Below are 24,850 nucleotides of genomic sequence, written 5' to 3' on the forward strand. Positions count from 1 at the left end.
TGCATTGTCTTTTCTTCCAGTTATGGGACCCTATGTAAGGAAAATCCTGTGTGATGAGCTAGGGGCCCCAGCAAATTCTGCAATAAACTGTGTTCCATTGGAGGATTTCGGAGGACAGCACCCTGACCCAAACCTAACATATGCAACCACCCTTCTGGAGGCAATGAAAGGGGGAGAATACGGTTTTGGAGCTGCATTTGACGCCGATGGGGTGAGCATGAAGGACTGGTTCTCTCCCCTCCTGCCCATTTACTAGAATACTTAAATGTCAGATGTTTATGGTATAGTGGAAAGGCTGATGAATTGAGAATCAGAGGACCTGGGTTCAAAATCTGCCACTTATAACTTGTGTGGCCTTGGACAAGTCACTATTTACCTTTCTGGGTTTCAGTTTCCTCATTTATAAAATGAAGGGGTTGGAGGAGATCAGGTGGTGTCAAACTCATGGAAGTGGAGTCGCTGATTTCACATATATGGATCCCTGCAGGCTGCCTATTGACTTAGTTTTCAAATGTAATGTTATCTATGTGTTATTGATTTTTATTTATTTTGTTAAATATTTCCCAATGGCTTTTAAATCTAGTTCGGGCTGCACTCAGGAGTGTTGTGGGCCACATGTGACCCACTGGCTGTGTATTGGGCACCTCTGGACTAGATGACCTCTTTGCTGTCAATCAATGTTCCCACAACCCTAACTGTAACCAGAGTTAATGAGTGTGGCTTTAGCACACGTAGAAAATGCATATGTGGACACCTGAACTTGAATTGCATTGTTTTTCAATTTATTTTTTACTAAATTTTGCTTAGTACCTTTTCTGCATTTAGAAGAAGCATTGGAATAGAAATCATCTATTTCTTAGTGCTTTTGATATCCATTCACTGATTCCAAATTGTGTACTTTGTATAAAGGACTATGTTAGGGTCAATGACAAAGTCATTCTAGAAATCCTTCTCTGCTTGGACTTTAAGACCATGACATCCTTGCCGATGGTGGCGAGCTATTCCTGTGGGACAGCCACCTTGATGAAGCCTAAGAATTCCTGAGTCTTGCTTCTGGCCTTGTAACTGAACCTTTTGGACTTTCAGACTTTTCCACCTGGAGTGGAACTTTCCTACATGTATTATCTTCCCCAATTAGACTGTGAGCCACTTGAGAGCAGGGACTGTCTTCTTTTGCTATTTGTATCTGGAGTATTTATCCAACTGTTTAGCATACGAATGCTTTTCATTCATTCATTGGTACAACCAGATAATCATAAAACAGCTAGAAATCTTAGTTAACATTTAAAAACAACAACAACCCTATGTTTTTCAGGTGAAGAAAGTGAGTTTCAGAGAAATTAGGTGACTTGCCCAAGGTTTCTTGGCTAGGTACTGGCAGAGCTGGGACCAGCATTCAGATTGAATATATGCTTGTCAACTAATTGGCAGATTAACCTCCACCCTCCCAGTCCAGTGCTCTTGTCATTTCATCGTATGTTTCCAATCTGCTATTTCAGTCCTTGGTGTGTCTGGGCACCTATATGAAAGAAGTTAATGAAAGCCTGAGGCAATTCCCAGTATTTAATCATGGACTGTATAGGCGCTGAAAAGATTTTTTTTTCTTTTAAGATTATTTTTATTGATGTTTATAGTATAGCTAAGCAAAACAATAAACACATTGACCAGTATGTGCAATATTCCATACTCGTTGTTTCCCATTTCTGTAACCAAGGAAAGGAGGTACATTTTTCAACTCTGAGACCAGCCTTGGTCATTGTATTGATGCAGTGTTCAGTCTTTGTTGTTATTTCAGCCTTTTGTTGTCATCGAGTTGTTTCAGTCGTGTTCAACTCTTAGTGACCCCATTTGGGGTTTTCTTGGTAAAGATACAGGAGTGGTTTGCCGATTTCCTTCTCTGGCTCATTTTAGAGATGAGAAAACTGAGGCAAACAGGATTAAGTGACTTGCCCAGGGTCATAAAGCTAGCAAGTGTCTGAGGCCATATTTGAACTCACAAAGATGAGTCTTCCTGACTTCAGGCTTAGCACTCTCTCCACTGCACCACCCAGCCACCTTCTTTCTTTTTATATTATTTTATATTGTTTTCTAGATTCTGCTTACTTAACTCAGCACCAGCTCATTTATGTCTTTGCATACCTCCCTGAATTCTGCCTATTTACCATTTCTTTATAGTTCAGTAATATTTTGTTATGGCCATATGTCAGAATTTGGCTGTTCACCGTGTGGTGGCATCTACCTACTTTTTGTTCTTTGCTACTATAAAAAATACTGCTATGAACATATTTCGCCTTTGCAACTTCTCTCATATATGTCCCTTTCTCCCCTCATCACCTCACACGTGGACTGCTGTAATAGCCTGCTGGTGGGTCTGCCTTCTTTGAGTCTTTCTCTACTCCAATCCATTCTCCATTCAGCCCCTAACATGATTTTATTAAAACACAGGTCTGACCATGTTACCTCTCTACTCAATAAACTCCAGTGGCATTCTATTGCCTCTAGGAGCAAATACAAAATGCTATGTAGGGTATTCAAAGAAAACCCTTTATAACCTAGTCCCATCCTACCTTTCCAGTCTTCTTACATTTTACCCCTGTGCATGTGCTCTTTGATGCAGTACTCCATCTCTCCACTATGGCATTTTCTCTGGCTGCTCCCCATGCCTGGAATACTGTCTCCTCTCCTCTCCAACTACCGACCTCCCTGGCATCCTTTAAGTCCCAACTAAAATCTCACTTTCTACAGGAAGCCTTCCCTAACCACACTTAATTCCAGTGCCTTCCCTCTGTTAATTATTTCCAATTTATCACACACCCACACACATAATAACTAATTTTGTATATAATTATTTACATGTCTCCTCCATTTGATTATGAACTTCTTGAGGGCAGGAACTGTCTTTTGCCTCTTTTTGTATTCCAGGCTTAGTATAGTATCTGGCACATTGCTGTTCAGTCATTTAGTTGTGTCTGATTCTTTATGATCCCATCTATGAGGTTTTCTTGGCAAAAATATGGAGTGGCTTGCCATTTCCTTCTCCAGTGGATTAAGGCAAACAAAGGTTAAGTGACTTGTCCAGGGTCACACAGTTAGTACATGTCTGAGGCCAGATTTGAGCTCAGGTCTTTCTGATTTAAGGCCCAGCAGTCTATCCTGAGCCACTAGATGCCATCTAGGTTTGGAAACACTTAATAAGTGTTTCCTGATCGGTTGATATTTTGGTATATATCAGACCTTTTCTCCTGCTGAGATTTTAGTCAGGCAAATCTCAATACCTTAACAGAGCCTGGGATTAAGAAGCAACCTTGAGACTCCACCATTAGGGCTGAAGAAGTGCCTTCAAAGGTGCTTTGGCTCAAGAGAGGGAGGGAATCAGCAGACTATGGCAATTGGGATGGTTGCTGCAATGCCTCTGCTTGGTAATTTCCATATTTTACTTCCTACAGGACTGTTACATGATCCTAGGCCAAAATGGCTTCTTTGTGAGTCCTTCTGATTCACTGGCCATCATTGCTGCCAACCTCCCTTGCATTCCATATTTTCGTCAGATGGGAGTTCGAGGATTTGGGAGGAGTATGCCAACCAGCACAGCCTTGGACAGGTAAGGAAGAAGTGTTCATCCTGAACAGCTTTCATTCTTTGAGACTCATTTCAGTCATGCTTTCGGGACCATGACTTCATTTCCTCTGCTTGTTGAACATGATTGCGTGAAACCTGTTGATTTTATAAGAGTGAGGTGATCTTGTGTGAATTTTTGCTTTCATTATCTGATATAAAGGAATGGATTCCAGGGCTTTCATTTTATCTGGTTTGTGGCTATTGGGCCCACTGAGTTCACTTGTTGTAGCTTTCAGTCAAGGGTGGTAATGCTTGGCCACTGGTGGGGAATATGCAAGATTCATTCAAACTTTTGGATTCTAGAAAAACTAGGTTGGCAATTTGTGGAAGAATAAAGGTGAATTTATGTTGTCTCTTGTTTCAAATTGGATTAGGCTTTTTCAGAGTCCTTGATGAAGTAAGAGTGGGGGAGCTTAATCACAGAAAATAATTTTAGAAAGGCATTTCTGATGAACTGATAAAGAGAAGTATGCATAGAATGATTTTACATATGTATACCTATTTGTGTGTAATGGTAGCCCTCAGGGGTGGGAGGGGGAGGGAAGGGAGGAAAGGGAAAGGAGGAAAGAAAAAAAATTTACTTGATAACTTTATAATATATTTAAAAGGAATAGCAAGTTACATATGATAGATTTGCAATTTCATTTGCAATCATCTTTTTTATTATATTATATTATGGGAATGCTTATTTTATTCTATAAATTAAAAAAGAAAACAAAAAAAGAAAAGCATCTCTTAGAATAATTTCTTTTGTGAAGATGATTTTGAGTTCTGAATGGGGGGTTTGTTTGGATGGTAGTCATCAATTGCCTTTTCTCACCTTAGAAAAAGTTTTGCCTTTCCAAAGCTCCTTTTGATTATGGGCAAGAGAGAGAGAGCCACTGATATTTATATATGATTTGCATAAATTTTAAAAAAATACCAATTTCATGAAACTGTCTTAAAGCAAAATTTGAAAATAAATAAAACAAAACCTTCTATCTACTATGCTCATGTAGAGCAGATATTTTTACTAATTTGGCAGCATCTTGAGTTGGGAGAGAGAAGCAGAATAGTAGATAGGGCACTGCTCTTGGAATGAGGAAGACCTGGGTTCGTAATCCTACCTTGGACACTTACTAGTTGTTTCTTAGTTACTTACTAGTTAACCTCTCTGTGCCTCAGTTTTTTTATCTTTAAAATGAAGGGGGTTGGTTTTGAGGGCTGCCAGGGTCTTTTTAACTCTAAATGTATGATTCTCTGTATAGCTTCAAAGACTTTCTCCTCTATCTCTCCTGTCCTTTAATTTGCAAATTTTCTCTTACTCATCCTTTTGTATATTCATCTATTTCTGTTTCCCTAGTTATACAGAACCCTCACAGACTCTCTGTCTCACCCTCTTGTTCTCTCTCTGTCTCTCTCTCTCTTTTCCTCCTCCTCCTCCTCCTCCTCCTCCTCCTTCTTCTTCTTCTTCTTCTTCTTCTTCTTCTTCTTTCTTCTTCTTCTTCTTCTTCTTCTTCTTCTCCTTCTTCTCCTTCTCCTCCTCCTCTCTCTGTGTCTTTTTCTGTCTCTGTCTCTGTCTCTCTCTGTCTTTCCCACCATCTATCCCAACCCATACATTGGGACACTTGCCTTTTGTATCAAACTCTTCCTTGTCTGTGGCTTATCCTCCACAAACCTCTAGGGCATGATATCCAAAGAGGAGGCAAGCACTGACTTTCTCCTCATGCTACCAATTATGGAAATATTATGTTGCTTTTTACCCTCTTTTTCAGTGAGTCAACTAGAATAGGCTAGACTTGACATAAAACAAATAAAAATAGATCTCTAGTCCTGGCTTCCTATGGGGAGAGGAATCAGCTACTTGATGGATGGCACTTTCTTCTCCCCTTCTTGGCCCCAGCCTATCTTTCTAGCCTCATTGTACATTATTCCACTTCTCTTGGTTCCTTATATCCAGCATTCATTTCCCTTCTCTGTGTCAACTGTACCCCATGAGTGGAGGGCACACCCTCCTCACCTCTGCCTCATAGAATCCCCCACTTTCTTCAAGATACATCTTAAGTATTACCTTCTATAGGAAGCCATTCCTGATCTTAACTGCTAGGGTCCTTCTCCCATAATTACCTTATATCTGACAATCTTATATTTATACATAAATACGTACATGTTATCTCCCCTGTTAGAATATAAGCTCCTTGAGGTCAGGGACTGTATTTTCCTCTCTTTATATCCCTTGGACTTAGCACAGTGCGAGGTGCATAGTAGGTATTTAATAAGTGCTCTGTTGATTGATTGATCAATTTCACTAAGTCAACAGTGGTAACACAATGAAGATGGGCAAACCTCAGTTTAAAATTCATGTCTAGTACTTTAAAGGGTAGGCTGAGAGAGTATGACTTAGTTGCTTCCTTTTGAGGTTTGCTGGACTTTTATAATTCCATGATCCTTTATGAGTCAGTGACAATGTTCTTGAAGCAGTGCATTAGGTTACTGAAATTGTTTCTGGAAACTCTAATTGATCTAATTGCTCAGAATGCTAGACAATTAGATCTCCACACTCCACTCAAGTCTTACTCAGATGCTTCGTTGTGACACAGTGAGCTCTAGTCTCTTAAAAGCTAGGCTGATGCAACAAAAGCTTTGGTAGGTTCTATCAAGCTGAAAAGAGTTTTTTCTTTATACTGACCTGTTGATGGACTGCCATCCAAAGATCAATTTGGAGAAGCTTATTGCCAGAAAGCTCATCTACCACTAGGTAATAAAAATAATTTTTTTGGCCATAGCAACTCTAGAAGACCACCTACTAATTCCACATCAATGCATTAGTGAGTAGCCATGCCAATAAAATCATAGGGCTTTGGAAGTATTGATACAGCATGATTATCAAATTTGTAAATGAATCATGGAATAGTAGACAAGAGCGGTAGAATTGGAGTCTGGGAGACTCAAGTTTGAATCCTGCTTCAGATCTTTGTTAGCTGTGTGAGTTAGCCAAGTTGCCTCTTTTACTTTCACTTTCCTTATCTGTGAAATGGGGACAATCATAGCACCTACTTCTCAGGGTTATTGTGAGGACAAAATGAGATAATATTTGTAAAGTGCTTTGCAAAACTTAAAGCATCAAGTGAGACAATAATTGCAAAGCACTTAGCACTACAGTGCTGCTATATAAAAGTTAATAATGTATTATTATTATATACTACTACTACTACTACTACTACTACTACTACGTTATTATTAGTTATTGGCAAAGTGATTTAAACATTTCAGTGCTGCTGTAACAAGTCCACTTACACATTGTTTCGTAAATTGTGTAACTCAGTCTCAGTTTTTTCATATGTAAAATGCATCTACCTCACAGAATTATTGTATGAAATGATAGAATATGTGTAAAGTGTTCTGCAAATCTTGAAGATTTATATAAATGCTGTGGCTGCTGCTGCTGCTACTACTACTGCTACTACAACAGAAGATAAAGAGTAGAACATGTTTTGAATGGCATAGTTAGGATTTAAAAGGGTCTTGGCAGGATAGAGTGATGGGCCGAATCTAATAACATTACATTTAAGAGAAATAAGGGCAAAATCTGACACAGATTTAAGAAAAAAACTATAAATCCACAAACAAGAGAAGCAGATAGACAATAGTTTGTGTGAAAAAACATCTGGATTTTCCCCCCACAAGGACTGCAAGCTAAAAAACGAAACAGTAATGTGACATGGCATTTCCCCCAAAGTTAATTTGTCTTTAGGCTGTACTAATATCGAGGGATTGTCAAGAATGAGGGAAGTGGTAACCCCAGTGTAATCAGACCTAGTCAGACTACATCTGGAGAGAGAAGGTCCCACTGAGATTTGAACTCAGATTGCTGGATTCAGAGTCCAGAGTGCTAGCCATGGAATCACACCACTACATCTGGAATAAATGGATAGATAGATAAATGGATGAAAGGATGGATGGATAGATAAATGAATGAATGAATGAAAAAAACCCATTTATTAAGCACTTACTTTGTGCAAAGCACTGTACTTTGCAGAACTGTGTTCAGTTCTGGCTGGGCATTATATCCTAGAAATGCCATGGCCTTTGCCATTGGAGTGGGCCAAGATGAGAATGCTAAGAATGGAGAGAGGACTTGGAATTAGGTCACACCAGGATTGATTAAAGGAACTAAGAATGGTAGACATGATAGCTGTTTTCTGTATTTGTTGGGCATTCATGTAGAAAAGGAATTAGGCCTGTTTCTTTTGGCCTCAGAGAGCAAGACCAAGGAACAACAGATAGCTGTGAAAAGAGAAATTTCAGTTTCATACAAGGAGAAACTTCCTGGCAATCAGAGCTCTCTGGAAGTGGAAGGGGCTGACTCTCATCAACACTCTCCTTTTTCGATGCAGAGGCTTTAAGCAAAAGCTCAAGGAGTCCATGTGCGTGTGTGTGTGTGTGTGTGTGTGTGTGTGTGTGTATGTGTGTGTGTGTGTGTGTGTGTGTGTGTGTGTGTGTGGCAGAGGGGATTGTTTTAGGGGTATAGAAAGGACTGGATGCTTTCTGAGATCCCTTTCAATCCTGAGATTCTATGATTCTGAGACTTCATGTCCATAAATTAGGATGACACTCCACCCTCTGACCCCCAAAACCAATTGAAGCAGTTGCCCTACTAGAGAGGAGATGGCCGTAACCATCTAAAAGCCTGACCAGGAGAGGCTGCTTTTATTCTGACAATAGAAACCAGTTGGCCTCTTTCTTGTGGAAATTTCCCAGTCCTTCTTGATTTCACTTTATCCTCCCCTTCCCCGTAAATCTCAGTTTAAGTCAGAAACTGGAGGCCTTGCTTAGAAATTTCACAAAGGACCTGTTCTGATATGTAAGTGACCATTTAAAAGGATTATTCATGCTTGCTGGTTGGGATTCAGAATTCTTTAGGGCTATGACTTGCTGATTTGTTTTGGCTAATTTGATATCTTCTACAGGTCCCAGGTGGATTTTTGTGATGGATGCTTTGTAAATTTCTCTACTTGTAGGTAAAATAAATACTTTAAGCCTCAGTGCTGAGTCCAGGTCTTGACTGTGGTTTCCCATATAATTTATTTATTTATTTGCAAAGAAGAAGATGATAGAAGTGTGCCAAGAAAACATCAGGCAGGCATTTATAGGACTAAAATACCAAAACCTCAGAAGAACAATGACTTGACTAGAAGAAAGGGACATTCAATGGCACCCTTCCCTGTACTTGTGGTATTTTTGAGTGAGATGAGGATTGCAGAAGCCTAGATTCAAAGCACCCTTGAAGCTGATGAATTATTCAGGCAAACTTCCATTGTTGGATGGCCATTGTAGTTCCCTGAGGCAAGCTACGCTGTGTCTTTAGTTTCTGCTTACTCAAACAAGGGCTCCATTTATGAGAGGATAGGACAGTTTTTCAGTCTTGGACTTAGCATTCTTTTGGGCCTCTGTCATTCTGGATGAGTCTGATTTGTGGTTGCAAGGGAATGTTTTTCAAAGAAAAACAAATGGGACGTTTACTAGTGCCCCAAGGTTCCTCTTCGCCCCATCCCAAAATGTTACATCATCTTGTATCAGCTTTCAATGTGATCATCTTATGAAGGGATCACATATGAAGCATATCAGTCAGGAGCCTTGCTCTTTAGGGATATTTACAATCTAAAATGGGGTCCACAACATTTTCTTCATAAGGCTCCTAACAAGCATATTTCTACTCCAAAGGGGGTCAGATTTGGTTGCATTCTTAAAAATACGGAGATGAAGTTCCTTCTTCTCTTTCCTCCCTTGGCCCCTACATTCCCCTTCCCACCCTGTTTTCATGTCTCAAGTTACTCACTTGCCTTGGTCTCTTTTACTTCCTACATTAGAGTGAGATTGGAATTTTGGATCAATAGAATGTATGCTACTTGAGGGCAAGGATTATTTTGTTCTTTGTATCCCCATTGCCTAGCACAGTACTTTGAACTGAGTTGTTATTTCATGTTTGTTGAATTGAATTCAGCTAAACGGAATTGGAGTTGGGGCTGAAGATCAGAAAACATGACTAAATGAGTAGAAAGAGCCCCCTAGAGCCTTAGAAAATGTTAATTGCTCTGAATGTGGTCCATGGGCAAATGATTGCCAACAACAGTCTAAAAGATGAACCAAATATGGACCACATCCTGTCTGAATGCAGATGTAAATGCTGCAAGTATGTATGCAAGTTCTTATTGATCTATAATGACCAGCTAGGAGTTCATTCTTTGGTTTGGCTTTATTTTTATACTTTGGCCGAGAATGATGAATGACAACTCAGCTGTTGGCTCATGTTATTTTCTGTCTATTGCATCAGCTATATCGATGAGCTTTAGCTCCTCAACACATGGACGTCATCAGACTGTATTCTGATGACATTTACCCAAGAATAACAGGGCATTCTGAAATGGAAAGAAAGCCTAGTCACCTTTGGCAATAGTTTTCTAATCAGGTCCTCAAAAAGAATCTATACCAAATATTTTACATCTCTGTCTAAATGGGAGTAAGATGCTAAACTGTAATTGGAATTTTAAAAAAAGCAAAAAAAAAAATGCTGTGTTTGACCTAAAGCAATCCTGAAGGAGGTCATTTTTGCCTTGGGTATGTCACTTTTTGAAGTTTAGAGCATTTGCTCTGGTTACAGCAAGCAAATCAATGTTCCCACTCCTGGAAAGGACATGTCAATCAATTGTTCTATAACTCCAGTCACAATCCCTATGGCCTCCCTTACCAAAACACTCCACCCTGGCCACCATTCTACTATATGTGTCATCTTCCTCTATTAAAATACAAGAACCCCAAAGACAAAACCTGTCTTTCCTTCCTTCCTTCCTTCCTTCCTTCCTTCCTTCCTTCCTTCCTTCCTTCCTTCCTTCCTTCCTTCCTTCCTTCCTTCCTTCCCTCCTTCCTTCCTCCTTCCTTCCCTCCTTCCTTCCCTCCTTCCTCCTTCCTTCCCTCCTTCCTTCCTCCTTCCTTCCCTCCTTCCTTCCTTCCTTCCTTCCTTCCTTCCTTCCTTCCTTCCTTCCTTCCTTCCTTCCTTCCTTCCTTCCTTCCTTCCTTCCATTCTTGAAGAGGGAGCTCTAAATGAAAGAACTACAAGCCCTTTACTTTCCCATTTGGATGGGGGGTGTGTGTGTGAAACTATTTCATTTGGTCACATTGGTCTAAAATAATCCTACTCTCTACAAGGAGTGTTTCCTGTTCTCCTTAATGCTGGTCCATTTCCCCTGTTTATTATCTCCATTTTATCCCGAATCTATCTTATTTGTATATAGTGGTTTTCATGTTGTCTCCTCCTGTATTAGATGATTGTGAGATCTGTGAGAGACTATCTTTTGCCTTTCTTTGCATCTCCATTGCTTAGGACAGTGTCTGACATATAGCAGGTGCTTAATAAATGTTTATTGACTGACTGGCCTGTCAGCATTCAGCATATTGATTCACTTTACCCACATGATCTCTACCATAATTCCTATGATAAGCCACATGGTATAGTGGAAAGATTATTAGAATAGATGTTGGAAAACCTGGATTTTAATTTAAAATCCAAGCTCTTATTGTGATACCAGGCAAATCACTTAATCTCTCAGAGGCTATTTCCTCATCTCTAAAGTGAGAATAATAATAATAATACATTCTTACCTCACACATTATCATAAGACTCAAATGAAACATGTTACATGAAAACCCCATATGAATAAATGTAAGATGATCTTATTAAATACACAAATAGATTTGTGATCTCATTGATTGGAACATTCCCTTCAATGAGGTAACTGTTGTCCAGGTCCTTCTGTAAGTTCATCCCCAAGGTGGGGTCTGTGGTGAGTGTGAACAGGCTGTAACATTTAAACAATGAAGAATAGGAATAAAAGATATCATTAGGAAAAGTATGATAGGAAGAGAAGATAGACTTGTATTGTTGAGCATGAGGAGCAAAAATAGGTGTATTACTGTAAAACTCTTAAATAAAACTGGTTATCTCCAGTGCAGATTATTGAGTACCCAAGATTCACTGTTATTTTAATTACCTCACTGATTTAGCACAGAGCTCGGCACATAGTAGGTACTTTATAAATGCTTATTTCCTTCCTTCCCTCCTTCCCTCCTCCCTCCCTCCCTCCTTCCCTCCTTCCCTCCTTCCTTCCTTCCTTCCTTCCTTCCTTCCTTCCTTCCTTCCTTCCTTCCTTCCTTCCTTCCTTCCTTCCTTCCTTCCTTCCTTCCCTCCTTCCTTCCTTCCTTCCCTTGATTCAGAAATGCAAGATCTGCTTTACCTATTGTAAAGCCTCATTTCTGTTTGCAAAACTACCTTAAGAGTCTTGACAGAGTAATTTTAACTTGTGCATGTCACAGGTTTTGATTTTTTTTTTCCTCTAAAGAACCAGTGGTGTCTGGTCTAGATCAGGAATCCAAAGACTTTGACCTGAGGGCCAGATCTGCCCTGCTGCTTGTTTTTGTATGGTTTTTACATGTTAAAATACAATATAACCTTATTTAAGACCAGATTTTTTTACTTAGGGCTGCAAGGCAAGACCTTAGTTTGACAGCCCCAGGTGTAGTGGATCTAAGTCCAGAAGGCTGGACTGGGAGACAAGAGACATGGGATCAAATCCTAGCCTTGCTGTATGACTGCTGGCAAACCACCAAATCTATTTCTTCATCTATAAAATGGGAAGATTGATACTTGTACAACCTACCTGGCAAGGATTTTATGAGCAATGTACTTCTTAAACCTTATAATGCTATATAAATGGAAATTATTACTGTGTCCCTGTAGAGTCTATTTGGTATCCTCACTAAAAGGATATCTGTTCTAAGGTAGGACATCCCTCATTCAGGTTGATCTGTGTGGAAAGGTCTGAAATTGGAACAAAATGAAACACTCCTGGATTTATCAATTAAGAAAAGGAGGTTTACTTAGCTATAACAGGAAAAGATTATTCAACAGGAGTCAATCACTAATTCATCTGGGCATAATTTCCCTGCTTCTAGGTTAGCCGTATTGGTCTTCTGGTCAGAATCGGAAGGGAGGGACTCCTGATGCTTCCTGAATGGGCTTTTTGTATTTAGGCCACCAGGAAGCTACTCCAATGGCTGATTCCCTAGTCCCCTGAGCCAAAGTACTCTGCAGTATCTTTTTTGAACCTTTTAAGGAAAAACTAGGCTAGTCTGTATGGGGCACAGCCTAGGATATTGCTCTCACCACACCATCACAAACACTTACTTTTCTATGACTGTTGCTAGGGACACTTAGAATTTTTTCAAATTTTAAGCACCAGTAGTAATAGTAACAGCAGTACTAGTAGTGGTGGTGGGGACAGCTTGGCTGGGGATGGGGGTGGGCTTCAGTGATACTAGCAACAATTATAGGAAGAAAGGAAGGAAGGAAATAAACATTTATCTAAAGGATTGCTTGTGAGACATGGGAGATGCTGGCACAGGACCACCCAGCATGGTGTGCCTGCATCAGAGAAGCCGTTGTGCTCTGTAAGAAAAGCAGAATTGCAGTAGCGCAAAGGAAACCTGAGGTGTGCAAATACAGAGACAACTCCATCTCAAATGTTCAGATTATTTATGCAAGAGCTACGGTGGAGCTTTCTGAGCTCATCATATTGGATTAATCAGCCATAGCTGAACACACTGTACCTTGACCCCAACATCATTGGTTATTGGCCCTGTTCCAGTATGAAGGACAAACAACAGTTACGTGACTGTCGCTGTTCTATGTGCTTTTACAAATATTATCTCGTTTGATGAGAGAGTATAGGATGGAAGATAGAGCACTGGATGTCCTAACTCTGAAATTTACTAAGTGATCCTAGGCAAATCACTGAAGGTTTATGGTCCTCAGGCAATTCCAGCACAGTAGAGTGAAAAGAGAGTCATATTTGTTTAACACAGTCCCTGGCACATAGTGGGTGCATAATAAATGCTTATTTTTCTCTTCTATTCCAGCTTTAAATCTATGAACTTATTACCTACTTAGTCAAAGATAGGTCAATGGAGGGAATTTCCATACTAGAAGTTCTGAAATTAGAGCTCCTTTAGCAATAGAAAAGACATAAATTGGGATCGTTATATGAAGACCCACCTGGAAATCGTCCCCCTCCTTGGAGAAGTTCATTTAACATGAAAGGGGAAACAAGAAGGCTACATTTGCTTTACATGAACTTACAGTGAAACAGCTTTTTTCAATGATGTTAAATCAGCGTTGAAGCTCTTGGGCTACGTAGTAACCACGTTGCAATTTTAAGGGGCAATCAGCAAGAGGCTGGATTCTCATTCTTTAGCTTTCAAGTCCGTAATGGCAAATCAGTAACCAACTGAAGAGTTGAAAATCTGTTTTGGAGTTTGTATCGTTTGAATCTCATCTTTCTTAGCACGATGTCGGCAGTCCGATACTGCTGGTCAAGTTAGTTTGCTACACTCTTTGCAGCAACTAAGGAAGTGGCATAGTAGTGTTTTCTGTAACTCAGCTGTCACTCTGCAAAGCCAGGAGTAATCAAAGGTTATCTTTAAATTCTGTAACTTTGTGCTACTATTTGATGAGGAAATGATCATATATCATGATTGGGCATAGTGGGAAATATCACTTAACTAAATGAGTAGAATTTGCAGGAAGTGCTTTGGATGAACTGTTGATTCATAGAAACTTAAATTGTATGCATCAGTTTTACGCTGTGCTCATTTGACTCCATCTTGTTTCTAAGTTGCCTGAGTAGACTGTTGAAGCAATATGGGATAAATATTAAGTCCCATGAGTTCCAAAATATACTGATGGCGCCATCCTTCCATGTCCCATTTTTAGAAGCCAGCTCTGTCATGCATACTATATTTGCAAGCACTTTTTGTCAGTCATTGTCAAATCTATCTGTGGAAGATTTGTCAACATTAAAAGATCTAAGTCCTTTTCTTAGTTTTTCCGTTGACTTAGCACATGGCCTTGGGCAAATCACTTTGCCCCTTAGTAGATTCCTGCCATCATATCTAGGGTTCATATTTAATGGTCTAAATTGTGTCATGGGATATGCTTTTAAATTCTTATGGGAACCTTAACTTTGGGTTTCCCAGCTACTTGCCTTTATTTATAATCTAAGCTTTGCTTTCTAGAAGCCTAATGATTAAGAATTTTTTGATTTCCCACTATAGCACATGTTACACCCTTCAGATTAGTCTTATCCATCAGATTATAACTTTTTATCCCTACAGCTTCCCCTGTGCCTCCTCCCTCTTAAACCTCATCTTCATCCTCACTTCAACCTCTCGCCATTCTACTGCACCCTGCTTTCTAAGTCCATCATGTCTGCCCTGGCTTTATATTCTCCCCTTTGAAATCTGAATCCTAAACAGTTCATCTTTACTCTTGTCCCCACCTGGGGCCCTTGGGTCTTATTACTGCTCGTGTCTTTCCAGACCCTGACCTTAGATTACTTTCACCATTTGCTTGTTTACTCCTGCTCATGTGCAGCTGGGGGATGTCACATGATGGGTTGATTGGGTTCATTGATTTATTACTCCTTGATTCAGGACCTATCACACTTTCTACTGCTCCAATTTTTCTCTTTTCTACTTGAGCCACCCCACTCCCCACATCCCCAGGCAGGGGACATTACCTCATGCTTTACTTAGAAAATTGAAGTCATCCATAGTAAACTCTCTCTTTTCATCAATATCATTCCTCACATTTCCTTCCCAACACCTACCCTTCTACTTGTGCCCTTGATCCTATTCCTTCCTGTTTCCTCCCAGAGTTTGTCCCTTCAATCGTCTCTGTTTCTAATCCCCAAACTCTTTTCACTGACTCAATACCTGATGTCTACAAACATGCCCAACATTTAGCCATTCTTAAAACAAAGCCAGTCCTTTACTTGATCCTTCTACCATCTCGGGCAATATTCCTATATCTTTCTTTCCTTTCACTGCTGAATTCCTCTAGGAAGTTGTTAATATCCCTTGTCTCCCTTTCCTTATCTACCATTTCTCAATCTTGCAGTCTGACTTCTGAGCCCACCACTTCACTGAAACTTCTCTCATTAAGGTTACCAAGCATCTCTTAATTGAGAAATTCAGTGATATTTTTTCAGCCATTCCCCTTAACTTCTATATGGCTTTAGACACGGTTGATTTCTCCCTCCTCCTGAATTCTTTTTCCTCCCTGAGTTTTCTGTACATTACTTTGTCCTGGTTCTCCTCTTACTTCTATGACTGCTCCTTCTCAGTTATTTTGCCAGATCATTGTCTATGTCCCATCCTCTAAATATGAGCATACTTCCTCCTGAGTCCACTTTTGATTTCTATACTATCAGTGATCTCATTAGCTATCATAGGTTCAAATATCATTTATACGAATATGACTCCTAAATCTACACATCTAGCCTCATCTTTCTCCTGAATTCTAACCCCCATCACTACTTGCTATATATTTCTATCTAGATGTCCCAATAACATCTCAAACTCAATCTGTCCAAAATAAAAATTATTATATTTCCTTCAAAATCTACTTCTCTTCTTAATTTCTGTGGAGAATTCTACCATCCTTTCATTCACTCAGGTCTGCCACCTCTGAGTAATCCTTTAGTTCCACATTATCTCTCACCTCTCATATCCAGTTATTTGCCAAGCTGTGTTGATCTACAGCCTCAACATCCCTCACATTCCTTTTCTCTACTTACACAGATACCACTGTAGTTCAGACCCTTATCACCTCTCTATCACTATTTTAATAGACTCCTAATTGTCCCTTCCACTTCCAGTCTTTCTCCTTTGCAATCTATCTTTTGCACTGTGGTCTGATATTCTTTTTTTTAATATTTAATTTTTCAATTACATGTATAAACAATGTTTAACATTTGTTTTTTTAAATTTTGAGTTCCAAATTGTCTCCCTCCCTCTGCCTTCCCCTCCCTACTCAATGAGAATGTAAGCAATTTGATATAGGTTATACATGTGCAGTCACACAAAACATATTTCCATATTAGTCATGTTGTGAAAGAAAACATGGACCAAAAAACAAACAGGAAAAATAAAGTTAAAAAAAAAGCTTGGTTCCATTTGCATTCAGATACCATCAGTTCTTTCTCTGGGGAGGGATAGCATTTTTCATCATAAGTCCTTTGGAATTGTCTTAGGTCATTGTATTGCTGAGAATAGCCAAGCCATCCATAGTTTATCATCATACGGAATTGCTGTCACTATGTACAATGTCCTCCCGGTTCTACTCTCTTCACTTTGTATCAGTTCATGTAAATCTTTCCAGGTTATTCTGAAAGCATCCTGCTTGTTATTTCTTGTAGCACAGTATTCCATCACAATCGTATACCACAACTTGGTTCAGCCATTCCCCAGTTGACGGCCATCCCCTCAATTACTAATTCTTTACTTCCACAATGTCCATATAAGCTTTTTTCCTTTTTAAAAAATCTCTTTAGGATATAGACCTAAGTAGTGGCATTGCTGAATCAAAGGATATGTACAGTTTTATAGCCCTTTGGACACAGTTCTGAATCATTCTGCAGAATGGTTGGATCAATATACAACTCTTTACCAACAGTGCATTAATGTCCCAATTTTCCCATATCCTCTCCAACATTTGTCATTTTCCTTTTCTGTCATATTAGCCTATTTGCTAGATATGAGGTGGTACCTCAGAGTTTAATTTACATTTCTCTAATCAACAGTGGTTTAGAGTATTTTTATATGACTATAGATAGCTTTGATTTCTTCTGAAAACTGCCTGTTCTTATCCTTTGACCATTTATCAATTGGAGAGTTGTATTTGTATAAGTTGGATTCAGTTCTCTATATATTTGTGAAAGAGGCCTTTATCAGAGAAACTTGCTGTAAAAAATTTTTCCCATAGTTTTCTGCTTTCCTTCTAATCTTGGCTGCATTAGTTTTGTTTGTACAATTCAATGTAACCAAAATTATCCATTTTACATCCCATAATGTTCTCTATCTCTTATTTGGTTATAAATGCTTCCCTTATTCATAGATATGACAGGTAAAATATTCCATGCTCCCCTAATTTGCTTATATCACCCTTTATGTCTAAATCATTTTGACCGTATCTTGTTATATGATGTGAGATGTTGGTCTATACATAATTTCTGCCAAACTGCTTTCCCATTTTCCCAGCAGTTTTTGGTAAATGTTGAATTCTTGTCCCCAAAGCTTGGATCTTTGGGTTTATTAAATACTAGATTACTGTGGTAATTTACTATAGTGTATTGTGTTCCACTCTATTTCACTGATCAACCACTCTATTTCTTAGTTAGTTCTAGATTGTTTTGGATAATTACCACTTTGTAGTTTACTAATTGATATTCTTTTTTTTTGTTTTTGGTGAGGCAATTGGGGTTAAGTGACTTGCCCAGGGTCACACAGCTGATAAGTGTCAAGTGTCTGGTCTAACTGATATTATTAAAACACAAGTGTGACCTTGCCCTCTACCTGCACAAGAAATTTCAGTGATTTTCTATTGCCTCTGGAATAAAATTTGAAGTTTTTTATTTGGTATTTAAAATCCTTCAGGAAGAAGCTAGGTGGTGCAGTGGATAGAGCACCGGCCCTGAAGTCAGGAGGACCTGAGTTCAAATCCGGCCTCAGACCAAATACTTGACACATTTACTAGCTGTGTGACCCTGGGCAAGTCACTTAACCCCACTGTGTAGCTAAAAAAAAAAGAGTTAATGGCAAGGATCCAAGAGTTTGTACACATTGTAGGTACTTAATGAACGTTTGTTGAATTCCTGTATTTAAAACCCCTCCTCTTCTTTGACACAACAGAATATATTCTTTGGTCACTCCCAATATAACAATAACAGGGCTCCCTAACTCATTTTTGTACCTTCATATCTTTGAATTCACTGTTCACTGAATCTCTTCCTGTTGTAGGCTTATGTACTAACACTACATGTAAGACCTTCTTCTTTTGGCAAAGATTCAAGTCATGTTTAAAGTTCAGAGTTTTGACATTTAATGGTCATTAGTCACTTTTATTAGTGACATAAAAGAAGTAAGGAAGACACCGGATAACCCAAGCTAACTCTGAACCATATGCCTTGTCAAGCTGCCAGAGCATAAAGGCCTGTGGAGTTTGGCAAAGTTTTCATATGAAGGAGAACAACAATAGACATTTGTTATCTAGAAGACACCTTTTGAGCAAAAGTGCCAATTAAAAATTCTCCCTGTGTATATCATTAATTTCATAATGTACTTTGTATTTTGCAACTTGGACACAAAATCTTCACAATGGTTCCTGTACAATTCACAGAACAACGTGGCAGACTTGTTACAACAGAGATGAAGTGGTTATTAAATACCATGGATCTCCCTCTGCTGATAACTTCCTTTCGTACTTCAAGGATCTGTAATTTCTTTTAAAGGAGATTTCCTGCCCTAAAAATTCCTTATACTAATGAAATCACAGGCCCCATACCTATCCCTAACTCTATGTGCTAACCCCTGTGCTGGGGGCCTTAGGGATACGAGTACAAAAGTGAGACAGTCCCTGCCCTTGAGATGCTTACATTCTACTGGGGGAAAAATAAATGATGAAAGTACAGGTCAGTTACAGGCTGATCAGGGCCTGTAGGCAAACCATGATAACTAAGATGTAGCTCTCTTATCTACTCTTTGTGGCCAGGGAAGTAGCTCCTGAGTGCCTTCCTTACAAATGAGTGTTTGGAAGCTGACTTTGGGCCTGGTACTCCAGTTAAAGAAAATGGGGAGAGTGTCCTTCAGAGGAGCAAATGCTTCCCTGGTAGACTATTATATCAAATACGTTAGGAGCAGCTAAGTGGCATAGTGGATAGAACTCCAGCCTTGGAGTCAGGAGAACCTGAGTTCAAATCTGGCCTTAGACACTTGACACTTACTAGCTGTGTGACCCTGGGCAAGTCACTTAACCCCAATTGCCTCACCAAAAAGCAAAAAACAAAAAACAAAAAAACCAACAAAATATGTTAGCAGAGGGGTGCAAATCACAGAGGAGTAGCCATCTCAGATCAGTAAGCCTTCAGAAAAGAAGGCAGTAGATTTGGTAGAACAGAGCTCCTGGACAGGAAGTATCAGGAAGGAAACCTGGCCCTGGTTCATGTTCTTCTCTATGTCAGGGATGTGCTGGTAAATGTTTAACAGCAAATTTCATATATATATATATATATATACACACACACATACATATGTATATACACACACATATACATACATATACACATACATACACACATATACACATACATATACAGATATATATGTGTGTGTATATGTCTGTATATGACATATATGTCTGTATCTACACATATATACATATATAACACATATTACTACATTTATATATTAGAAATGCATAAGTTTAATTTGTATTATTAACATTTCAAAGTTTAATTTGCATTATTAACATTTTCTCCTTTCTTTCTTTCTTTTTTTCTTGTCAAGGCAGTTGGAGTGAAGTGAGTTGCCCAGGGTCGCACAGCTAGTTAAGTGTCAAGGGTCTGGTCAGAGACCGCATTTGAATTCAGATCTTCCTGACTCCAGGGCCAGGGCCAGGGCCAGGGCTCTAGCCACTGTGCCACCCAGCTGCCCCGACTTTCTTAAATTTAGACAATCAACAAAACAGTAAATCAAGCCTGATTTGAAATGTTTGCCCATTTCTAAGGTGTTTGTGTTCACAGTGAAAAGCTAACAATTGTCTATCACAAGATAATGTGCAGGCTTAAGAAGATCCCTGTTTTATGTTAACAAATTCAAAAACTTCTGGCAAGGAGGGAGGGAAAGATGGAAACAGGGAAAAGATTCTCAGGATGACATCTTCCAAAGATCACACATACTGATGTACTAGTCTTCCCACTGGAGGTAAGAGACCTTACCAGCCTCCTGGGAAGAGGAAGAAGGGCAGGGATGATCTGGAGCCCTTACACCTAGGAAATCAATAAATGCTATAAATCAGGACTTGATTGATTGTCTAAATTTGAGAAAGTGATAGAGAAAATGTTAAGAATGCAGATGAAACTTTCAAGTGTATCACATATATTTTGTTAAATATTTACCAGCAAACCCATCAATTCATTGAGCTTTCTATAAGGCAGAAAATTCATTCAATCAAGTCTTGTGGTCTGGGAACTTGACCTTCATAGACGAGGACAGAACGTGTCAATCTAAATTGTTTTTCATCGTATTAACTTTGATACTCTATGTTGCACACGTGGTTTTTTGGAGGCAAGCCTAGAAAAAGCTATCTGGATACCTGGGAGTCTCCATTTCTCAATCCCCCCTGCCAGTAGGACGTGTACATTTCTGATGAATGAAAACGTCCTAGTCATCATTAAAAAGGAAGGAAAAAAGATATATTGAATCAGCAAGTAACTGTCCTGTGATGAAAGAATCCTTAATGTCAGGTGGAATTGTACTTTATTGCTTTATGTGTGTGCAACAGGTATTTGGGGCGCTTGATCTTTCCTTCATCTGAACCTAATTAACTCTTTGGCCCTGTGGTATCCATTTGTGTTCACTATAGAATTATAATTATCTCTGGGTGTTGAGTGGTTCTTATGTTAATTATAAACTATACATAGAAAGATATCATGTCACATTTTAGCAGAGTAAGTGTTTGGTGAACTGGATTGAACTGAATCCTTATCTCACAAAAACTTAATGTAATACTACCAATGCAGGAAAGAGAAAGTGGATAAAGACTGCATGTTACCTAGCTCATGCCACGTATTTAGGCAGATGTTTCATTGAGTTAGTCGGTCAGCATAGAGACCTTGGATGGGTGCTGGAGATGGACTGGTTTAGAATTGAAGAGATGGGGCTAGATTGCATCTGGGAAATTGCTTAGCATTTTGAATGATTCTCATTTGTTTGGTGCTGCAAAAAAAAAAACCCAAACCTTCTCTTTAATACCAATATTCTGCTGGTGCTATTGGACTACAAATCACAAAATACCTAGGATCATAGATTTAGTACTGAAAGTGACTTGCCCAGTGTTACACAGCTACCAAGTATCTAACTCTGGATTTGAACTCAGATCCTCCTGACTCTAGGGCTGATACTCTAACCACTGCACCACCTAGCTGTCCTGTCTACCTTTTTCTTTCTTTCTTTCTTTCTTTCTTTCTTTCTTTCTTTCTTTCTTTCTTTCTTTCTTTCTTTCTTTCTTTCTTTCTTTCTTTCTTTCTTTCTTTCTTATTTTCCTTCTTTCTTTCTTTCTTTCTTTTCTTCTTTCTTTCTTTCTTTCTTTCTTAGTTTCTTTCTTTCTTTCTTTCTTAGTTTCTTTCTTTCTTTCTTTCTTTCTTCTTCTTTCTTTCTTTCTTTTCTTCATTCTTTCCTTCCTTCTTTCCTCCTTTCTTTCTTTCCTCCTTTTCCTCCTTCCCTCCTTTCCTCTTTCCTCCTTCCCTCCCTTCCTCCCTTCCTTCCTTCCTTCCTTCCTTCCTTCCTTCCTTCCTTCCTTCCTTCCTTCCTTCCTTCCTTCCTTTCTTCCTTCCTCTACTGAAAATGAAATCTGTTTGCATTTGTTTCCTGGACAAAAGCCATTATTTCCCAAACAGAAATTTAAAAAAAAAATTCCCTCCATTAGTAACTCCATTGATGACAGGTTTTTGATTTAGGATTACACACAAATCCCATTAAACAAATAAGAAGATTTGGGTCCATATTGTAAGCACTTGTTCATTCTATAATCCGTAGAGTTCTGCCAAAAGCTAATATGTAAAAAGAGAGGAATGGCAAAGATAAATACATTATTTTGTGACATGGGTATGTATGTGAATAAGTGGGGATAAGAAAAGAGGCAAGATAATGGAGATTAGCATTCTTTCCTAATAATGTAACACTGCTGACTAGCTATCAAACATTTTACTTGTCCTTCCTCAGTTCTTTATATCATAATTGCTATGTTCTGTGTGTAACTTCATGTCTTTGGTTTTTCAGTATCTTCATCTGTAAAATGAAGAGGTTGGACTTAATAATAATAGCTAACATTTAAATATATTATTTCATTTGATCCTCACAGCACCTATGAAGTAGCTGCTATTATATTCACCCCCATTTTACAGATGAGAAAACTGACAGGTTAAGTGACCTGCCCAGAATCACAAAAACTTGAACTCAGTTCTTCCTGACTCCAAGTTCACCTATGCTACCTATATCTCTAGGGTCCTTTTTGGCTCTAAAATTCTATTCTGGTAGTGAAGGGTTTAGAATCTTATACTTCATTTTGAAAGTATGATTTCAACAACTCCCGTGTATTCAACTATCATCTCTACGAAGATGACTCATGAATCTATATTTCCATCTATCATTTCTCCCCTAAGCTTCCGTCCTACACCTCCGATTGTCTATAGGATGTTCCCTTAGGGCTCTCAAACTCAGTGTGTCTGTAACAGAACTCATTCCCTTCCCTCCAATCCCATATCTGCTGCTACCTTCCCTATTTCCATTGAAGGCAATTTAGGAGTCATCTTTTACTATTCACTTTCATTTATCTTTCTCCTTCCTTTCTCCTTATCTTTCTTCTTTTCTTTCCCCCATATTCAGTAATTTTCCAAGTCTTGTCAATTATATCTTCTCAACAGTCTTTGCATCTATTCAGTTTTCCTCATTCACAATATAATCATCCTAGTTACTTTGCAAAGCCTCCTAATTGGTCTGCATGCATCCATCCCCTCTCTTCTTCAACTCATCCTCCAAACAGTTTCTAGATTAATATTCCTAAAACAGATTAATAGGCAACTAGGATGTAATAGGTAGAGAGCTGACCTCAAAGCCAGGAGGACCTGGGTTCAAGACCTGCCTCTGACAGATACTGGCAATTCTGACCAACTCTCTGGGATTACAAATTGCAGCAAAGGTGCCTACCTGCATTGGTAAAGGGAATTTTCTCATCTGAGAGTTCCCTATATCACTGAAATCACAATTACAGTCTTTTTCCTAAAAATAGGTCTGGCCATATCATTCCTCTGCTCAAGAAATTTTGGTGGTTCTCTCTTGCCATGAAGATAATATATGAACATATGTTAGCTTTTAAAACCCTTCATGATCTGACTCCACCCTCTTTCCAGGCTTTATTACACAGCACTCTTTCTCTTAATCGGGCCTTCCAACTAAACAGGCCTACTTGGTCAGTACAATTCTCACTCTTTTACCTTTGTACTGGTTGTCTCACATTCTTGGAATGCCTTTTTTCTCCTTGACTTCACCTCTTGGAATCTCTTTCTCCATTCAAAGATCAGCTTAAGTGCCACCATCTCTCCTTTCCCTACTCTCCCTGTTGTTAGCACCCCATGCTGAAATCGCTTTTCATTTATTTTTTATATAACCTGTATTTTCTTATCTGTCAACATATTGTAGCCTCTCAGTAGATTGTAAGCTCCTTAAGGACAAGGATTATCTCAATTTTGTAGTTGGATCTTTTGCACCTCTAGTACCTGGAAAATTACAGTTGCTTAATAAATGTTTGTCGATTTGTTAATTGATCAACATTGTAGTTTTTCTTGATATCTAGATATAAACTACATTTTTTTGTTTCTTCTCTGATAACCCAGAAACTTTCCGCTTCCTTTTTAGACTATAATTGAAAGTATAAACCTTCTAAATGTTACTGGTCCCAATCATCTCTAGGTTCATAATATAAGATCATGGAATAGGGTAATACTTTAGGAAGCAACCCTCTTAATAATTTTCCTAACATGAGGTTCTTCCTTCATTGAAGGATATCATCTTTATAATCCCTATTTTTCTATCATTTGCTTTTATGTGATTTTATAGTTGCTCTGTGGCTGGGGCTTTTGTGGAAATCCTTCATAAAGGTATTGGAAGCCTCCTTTAGGGAAGGGAATGGGAGACTGCTCTTCCAAATTCAGAGGCTTTGTTAGGTAGGAGATTTTAGAAAGGCTTAGCTGGGTATATTTTAGAATAGTGGTAGTAGATTCAAATAGAAATGGATCCTTATATATTGACTTAGGAAATCACAAATTACCATTATGTTGTATTTTTATTTATTTTATTAAGCATTTCCCAATTACTCTTTAATCTGGTTACACCTCACTCTGACAGGGAGGTTGAAACTTACTTCAAACATTCACACGATTTTATTAGTAACCTCATTTTTACTTTCACATTGGCAACCTGCACATTTGTGGCTATGTACAGAAAAGAAAGAACTGGGAGAACATGTGCAAGTTTGTGGAGTGGCTAGTATCCTATTAGGCAGCCTCAAGGTTCAATGCCAATTCAC

At 38.8% G+C, this 24,850-nt stretch overlaps 1 protein-coding gene across 1 annotated transcript in view; it reads left to right on the plus strand.

The window, feature by feature from the left end:
- Positions 1–24,850, plus strand: part of PGM5 (phosphoglucomutase 5) — a 208,160-nt gene that overhangs the window by 38,751 nt on the left and 144,559 nt on the right. The window contains exons 5-6 of the mRNA XM_021001819.2: positions 21–211; positions 3,447–3,601. Coding sequence (XP_020857478.1) covers positions 21–211; positions 3,447–3,601 — 346 coding nt within the window. The remainder of the gene's footprint in view (positions 1–20; positions 212–3,446; positions 3,602–24,850) is intronic.

Source organism: Phascolarctos cinereus, unplaced genomic scaffold (assembly GCF_003287225.1).
Source record: "Phascolarctos cinereus isolate Bilbo 61053 unplaced genomic scaffold, phaCin_HiC Scaffold_4;HRSCAF=312, whole genome shotgun sequence".
Lineage (NCBI taxonomy): Eukaryota > Metazoa > Chordata > Mammalia > Diprotodontia > Phascolarctidae > Phascolarctos > Phascolarctos cinereus.